Source organism: Chelonoidis abingdonii, chromosome 11 (assembly GCF_003597395.2).
Source record: "Chelonoidis abingdonii isolate Lonesome George chromosome 11, CheloAbing_2.0, whole genome shotgun sequence".
NCBI lineage: Eukaryota > Metazoa > Chordata > Testudines > Testudinidae > Chelonoidis > Chelonoidis abingdonii.
In genome coordinates, this window is record NC_133779.1 from 43,161,112 (window position 1) to 43,168,548 (window position 7,437).

Below are 7,437 nucleotides of genomic sequence, written 5' to 3' on the forward strand. Positions count from 1 at the left end.
GTGAGAGCAGTGGTGGTGGTGGTGCGCGTGAGGACTAAGGAGTACAAGTGTTATCAGACACCAGGAGGAAGGTCCTGTGGTGAGGATAAAGAAGGTGTTTGGAGGAGGCTCTGGGGAAGTAGCTGCTGTCGTGCAGCTGTTACAAGAGGCACTATAGACAGCTGCAATCCACAGGACCCTGGGCTGGAACCTGGAGTAGAGGGTGGGTCTGGGTTCTCCCAACTCCTGATCAGACACAGGAGGAGTTGATCTAGACAGTGGGGAAGATCACTGAGGTGAGCAAATCTGCCAATAAGCCCAGGACCCACCAAGGTAGAGGAGGAACTTTGTCACAGCACCAACAATGTAGTTAGCACTGCATGTAACCCAGAGGAATTCACAGTCCCTGCCCCAAGGAGCTTACTCTGTAAATGGAGTGGTAGTGCAATACAGGAGGTGGTTTGGTTTCACAGCAAATATGTGGCAACAGAGTTTGATTCTCCCCATGTCTAGGGACTAGCTTTAACTTCTTTACTGCTTTACCATTCTAGATGGCTTTACACACTGGAGCTTAATGGGGACTCTGGTTACTGATGAAGATGCATTCATGGGATTTAATGATGGACTTTCTCAATCAGGTACCCCTGTTTGTGGTTATTTATGATACTCCTGTTGGGGGAAAGACTGGGATTATTCTCTGTTTTATATAACGCCTGCAGGGTGTTAACTGCTTTTCAGGTAGGTAAGAAGGGAAGGTCCCTGCCCCAAGGAGTTCACATTGTGAAGGCAAAGGAAATGGGGTGCAACAAAAATCCAGTGATTGTTAGCTGCATGTTTTTTATAATACACTCTAATGTCCCTTTCATCCTCCTTATGTCTATGTTGTTAACAATTCAAGACAGGAGAAGGAGAAGGCGGTTGCCAGACATTAAGAGAACTAGGAGGTGCAGAACCTGGTGTGGTCCATGCATTGCTGGCATTTCAGCCCATGTTGTCTCACCAGCTCTCCATACAGCTTCCAAGGAGATGATGAATAAAATGGAGGAGAGCATTGAGCCTTATGGGACTCCTCAAGGGAGGAGTCATTTGCCATGGGAAATTAGAAGTCAAATATACTTAATTTTACAGTAAGAGCTGTTTGGCCTGGGATTTTCAAAGGAGCCTAAGAGTGAGGTGCCCAGTTTCCATTGACAGTCAATGGGAGTTGGCTATCTAACTCCCTTAGTCTCCTTTGAATATGCCAGCATTAACTATTTAAAACCCCAGGCTCTACTATCAAGAGTAATCATTGAGCCAGGTCAAAAAAGACCATGGCTCTGCATGAAAAGTCCCATGATAGAGATGCAGAGTCAGCCATGCAGCTTGGGTGGCATGTAGGGGGAAAGAGAGACAGAGTAAATCTGTGCAGGGGCTAAAAGTCAAGCAGAAGGAGCTGTGATCTAATGTGCCAGAGGAAAGATTAGATTGGAAGCTGACACATGAGGCCCATTTTGGAAAATGCCTGATGTAATTTGTGTACAGACATTTTTCACTGCTTCATTTGTCTCTTTCTGTCTTGGACTCTCTAGAACCTAAAGATTTTTTTTTTAGCTTGTGAATCTACAGAGAGGTGATATCTAGCTCAGCCCAGTTTCCCTACACCAGATGTGAGTTTGATTGTTTTCGCTTTCAGTTGTATCTGCAGAAGTGGAAATGACAGCCTATGCACTGCTGACATACACGCTCCTGGGAGACGTGGCCTCTGCACTTCCAGTGGTTAAATGGCTGTCGCAGCAAAGAAATGCACTTGGAGGATTCTCATCCACTCAGGTGAATTCCTGTCAGCTTGTGTAATTTCAGTACAGAAATATGTGCCAATGCAAATTGACTGATTTGAGATTAATCTGGGATAGGTTTCACTCTAGAATCTAAGAGTCGTGCTAAATCCAGGGGCAGAGAATACATCACAGTACTCTTTATCATGCCCTTTGGGTTTGAACAGCATGGAGTGAACTTGAATTTCTCTGAGACTTCTGAGGGAGAAAGAGGTGCAGGGAGAAGGGGAATGAAGCAATTCCATTTACTGTTTAAGCAAGTGCAGAAGAAACCTGAGCTGTCAGATGCTAATGAGTGTACAGCACATTGCTACTTTATAAGATAGATGCTCCTTGGTTCTTCATTAACTGTCCTTTTTCTTCCCCAATCCCGTAGGATACATGTGTAGCTCTGCAGGCTCTGGCTGAATATGCCATTCTTTCTTATGTTGGAGGAGTCAACCTTACCATTTCCCTGGCTTCCACTAATTTAGACTATCAAGAGACTTTTGAGCTTAATAAGATGAATAAGAAGGTTCTCCAGACTGCAGTGGTAAGTGTATGCCTGAACAGATGCAACTTCCTCTGCTTTAATGTTACCAGTTTCCCAAAGCGACCTGAATTTGGGTTCTGTGTTGTAACTCATATAATTTCAGTGTGGGGGAATGGGCTGGACATTGTGAAGTCTCAAGATTTTCTGCCCAACCTCTGATGGGAGAAGCAGCAAATACTCAGTTATGAGAGCATTCTTCAGCATAACGGATGCCTGGTGTTTGGTTTGGGATAATTACCACTGGCTGCTTGCGTTTAAATATAGGGACTGAGGAAGAATCTACCATTTTTGTTCTGATTTTGTATGGTTGTATGTAAACTGGAATGCTCTCTCACATGGAGAGTAAAACCAAGGCTGAAATGTCTTAACTGTGGATTCTCTCATGCTTGTCCCTAGATCCCCAGCATTCCAACTGGGCTGTTCGTAAGTGCCAAGGGCGAAGGCTGCTGTCTGCTGCAGGTAAGAGTGCTGCTGGGCTGTGTAAAGAAGCTGAGAAGGTTACATTTAAACAGGCAAGACAGTCTATTAAACATTCATTTATTTCCAACCTCTTTCTCCCCGCCCCCCAGTGATGAATTGGCATGGAGAGCCAACAAATAATCCTCTCTAAGCCTTTGCTATGTCTGTTTCTCATGTCTCAAGGAGGGTGGTACATGAGGGTGTGACCGAAAGTGACTGGAGTGACATTTGAAAGTGAATATTTAGACAATGTCAGGGAATACTTCCTGACAGGGAGATGTCAAGCTATGGTATAGTTTTATAAGAACAGCCATACTAGCCAGATCCATCTAGCCAGTATCCTGTCTTCTGACAGTGGCCAATGCCAGGTTCCCCAGAGGGAGTGAACAGAACAGGTAATAATTGATCCGTTCCCTGTCACCCATTCCCAACTCTCTCAAACAGAGGCTAGGGACACCATCCCTGACCATTCTGGCTAATAGCTATTGATGGACCTATCCTCCATGAATTTTTCAAGTTCTTTTTAGAACCCTGTTATAATCTTCGCCTTCACAACATCCTCTGGAAAAGAGTTCCACAGGCTGACTGTGTGTTGTGTGAAGAAATACTTCCTTTTGTTTGTTTTTTAAACATGATGCCTATTACTTTCATTTGGTGACCCCTAGTTCTTGTGTTATGAGAGAGAGTAAATAACACTTGCTCCACACCTGTTATGATTTTATAGACCTCTATCATATCCCCCCTTAGTCATCTCTTTTCCATACTGAAAAGTCCCAGTCTTATTAATCTCTCCTCATATGGAAGCCATTCCATACCCCTAATCATTTTTGTTGCCATTTTCTGAACCTTTTCAAATTCCAGTATAAGATTATAAGAAATTCTCTTGGGTAAAATCTCCCATCTGTAGACATTCGTGTAGGTTTGGCAGTTGGAATGTCATTGTGAGCAGTGGTGTTACTGATGCAGGATGTTACTAGTAAATTGCTCGAGGTCCCCCACAAAATGTATGAGAGTCTGGTCTCTGCTCTCGTCTCTCTCTGGAAGAGTCTGGTGATGCTGCAGGGTCTAAATGACGCTTTTAGTGCTTCACAGTCAATGGCACTACAACCAGACCTGATTTTCCCCCCCGCCCCTCTTTGCTCCAGATTGATGTCACTTACAATGTGCCTGACCCTGTTGCTAAAGCAGCTTTCCAGCTTCTGGTTAACCTGAAAGAGCCCAAATCAGAGTGTCATCAGCAAACTCAGCACCCCCTACGGCCCCTCTCTCCAGATGAGAATCACTCAGAGGCCTCCCACAGAGATCGGGCACTGGTGGATGATGATGACCCGGCTTCTGATCAAGATCACCAGGAATACAAAGTGATCCTGGAGACGTGCACTAGGTAGTGAAATCTCTTTATTTCCTTCAACATGGCTCTCTGTACAGGTTGGCTAGGCTTGTTATCAGCAGATCCTGCCACTAGTCCTTCCATTGCAAACCATTCCCAGATGTTTTTCCAGTGAGAATTGCATCCTGTCCCTACATCTATGGGGGTTTATAATGTGTTTTGATGGGATAAGTACTGTTATACTATTCTTGCTGTGTTGTTCTTGTCTAAGATCCAGTAAGACAGAACAGCTCAGGTTTTACTTGTCCTAGTAGTCTCACTCAAATTGCTCAGGTGTTGAAGCCAGAATAACAGGTAAGATAGCTTGTGTCTGAGGCACTCATTAACAAATACTAAGTGTTAAGAGTTGCAAATAAAGATAGGCAGGGAGGGTTTATTATTCGAATGGTTCCATTAATAATTTAAACTGATTCAATGGGAAACATGATTAAGACACTTTTAATCTGTATTTTTATTTTTTGCCTCTTCTCCCACTCTACCCCTTTGAAACTAATGTGTGTTCTTACTTAAATGACTTTACCTCCCTAGAGTGTGCACATCGGTTTGTTCTCGCAGTATGCCCATGAGAGCTGGGCTGTGCATACCTCCTTGATATTGTATGGTTACCCATGAGTGCTTGGTTGCTGGCTTTGATATTTTTAGTTTTTAAACGCTTTCGAGAGGAGGAAAAACATGCACAAAGAATTTACCAATTTTTGTATAGAAAGGAGGTGACACTTGGAGACTACTGGCTCTGATTAAGCCTTTATATATTGTCTCTTACAAAACCTGAAGAAAACAGACTAAACCATCTCATTACATCAGGTGCAAAAGAAAAAGTTCCAGAACATTTTCCACAGCTATATTAATGAAAGATTCCTTAGAAACCTAAAAGAGTTAGGTAATCCCAGTTAGGTAATTCTACATGAAACATGGCCATGGTTCTATAAATATTATTGACTTTTCTCTGATTTAATGTTTATTTGAGTTGCTCAGGCTAGTCTGTTCAGTTTTGGATACAAACTCTAACAAAGGATGCTGGTTGCCATGGTATCAGTTTGGAATCCAATTTCTGATATGGCTCTGTAGTCACTATGGTAACAGTGCAGTCTGTGAGATTATTTGGGTGACATGGTTCCCCAGAGCTGACTATTTATCTGCTTGATTCTTGTTAAAGAATGTTAGAAATTAGTTAGAAAAAATGTCTGGAGTGATACCAACACACACTGGTTTTAGTCCGTAGAACTCAATGTTTTGTGAAGGCTGTCAGCAGCCTTATCCCCATTTTATTGATGGGGAAACTGAGGTATGAGAGAGGCTTACCTGTAGTGTTACACTGAGTGAGTTGCAGGGACAGGAAATAGAACCTCCCTTTCTGACTCTTTCCTGTGCTGAATCAACCAGACTTTCACCCCAAGCTTGAAATCCTGCCCCTATTGTCAACAGATTGCTTTGCTTTGGTTTTGAGGAGGTTGTGTTAGGGCAGACTGAAAGGAAGGGAAGCCCAGAGCAAGAGTGAGGAGGCATTTACAAATGTCAAAGTGCACAGCAGATAAAACTGAAAATTCCCCAATTCTTCATAAGTCTCTTGCATTTCCATTTCCAATATGCCAGGTGCTGGGGTTCTAGCAGTTAAAGAATTATCTGGTCTGGATGCCCTAAATCGCAGCAGCCGCACATTCCCATTGCTATGATGAGGCAATGAGTGACTGTCTGTGCTTCCCTGTCTGCTGCCACCTCCTCCCTGCCAAAGAGTTAAACACAGATACTGGATACAGTCCTGAAAACAATCTGTCAGAGTGACTCCAAACAAAGAGAGGACTCTGTCATCTCTAAGCTCACCAAACCCTTCTTTCTGGCTTTTATGCTATGTTGTTGGCAGTCATGATGTTAATGAATGCCAAGGACCCATTAAATCCCCAGGTCTGGCCCCACATAGACTTATATTTAACAGGCCAGCTTTATGCCTCCCTCTAGCAGAAATGTCTGAGTGGCAATCAGCTCAGGTCTTACTGCCCCTTGCACCTTCCACTGCCACATTTTGCTGGGGACCCTGAAAATTGTCTGGCCAGTTCTGTGTAACCACAAGAGCCTGTCCAGGTTCTTTAGTAAACTCTTCTTAGCTCAGGTTTTCACCTGCTGCTTTGCCTTCCTGGCACTGGGAGCTGTGGGTTTATAGTCAGTGGAAGAAGGGGGCATTTCTCAGTCCTGTTGAATTAACTGGTATCTGTGTAACTGCACCAGTATCTTACCAGATAGAGTGGTTCCAGCGCCAGCTCTGCTTTGCACTCATGCAGCACATTTGTGTCAGGGATTTGCACTAGTGTTGCTACATCACGTGGTTACTTAATGTCGGCAGGCCCTGACTCTGCTATTGCATGAATATCTTGTGGGGAGGCAAGTTTGAAAGGTTCTTCATCTGTTCATTGAAGATGTCTAACTAAGGAGACTGCGTTGCATCAACACAACCTTCCTTCTGTCATTTCTGAAACTTCTGCCATGGGAATTGCTGGAGCAAAGACAGAAATTTGAGAGGAAGCCCAGCCTGCGGAGATCGAAGTCTTAGACAACAAACAAAAGCAAATGAGATCTTCCCTCCCCCTGAGTCTCCCAGTGAAGGTGCTCTTTAACTTCCCTTGTAGAGCTTGAACGGATGGCCTTTATAAGGATAGCAATGGGAATGCATCAAGCTGGAGTTCTTACACAAGAGGGAAATTGTTTATTTTGAGGAGCCAAGTGCTCAGATGGCGTTCTTGGGACATTTCCTTTTTGGGGTGACTGAATATATGGATTTAGAGAAAAGAGTGCTCTACTGGAACAGGAAATGCCACTTTCTCTTTGAGGAGTTAGCTGGGTCTAAATCAGTCATCTTGTTGCAATAGTGCCACTGCTTCCATGCAGTGAGGAATTGAAATCAATGAGCATCTGCCCTGTTTGTATCATACAATGGATTGGAAGGATTCTCTTCCATCTGCTTGTGTTTCCTCATAGAAATATGACGAATGACAAGCTTTTTTTCCCCCCTGACTTTGCTGGAGGCCTCATTGGTGTTGCAGAGGATGATGTGCATAGTGAGCTCTCACGTTATTTGAACAAGTGAGAGTGTTTGACTGTAAGCTCTTTGGAGCAGGAACCATCTTTTTCTTCTTCGAGTGATTGCTCATATCCATTCCAGTAGGTGTACGTGCCGCGCGTGCACGTTCGTCGGAAGACTTTTACCCTAGCAACTCCAGTGGGCCGGCAGGTCGCCCCCTAGAGTGGCGCCGCCATAGTGGGTAATATAT

At 43.9% G+C, this 7,437-nt stretch overlaps 1 protein-coding gene across 1 annotated transcript in view; it reads left to right on the plus strand.

Moving 5' to 3' along the window:
• The window catches only part of LOC116826200 (C3 and PZP-like alpha-2-macroglobulin domain-containing protein 8), a 166,580-nt gene that overhangs the window by 120,963 nt on the left and 38,180 nt on the right, over positions 1-7,437 (plus strand). Inside the window, 5 exon segments of the mRNA XM_032782775.2 lie at positions 531-617; positions 1,652-1,788; positions 2,170-2,325; positions 2,722-2,784; positions 3,930-4,168. Of these exon segments, the coding sequence (XP_032638666.1) occupies positions 531-617; positions 1,652-1,788; positions 2,170-2,325; positions 2,722-2,784; positions 3,930-4,168 (682 nt within the window).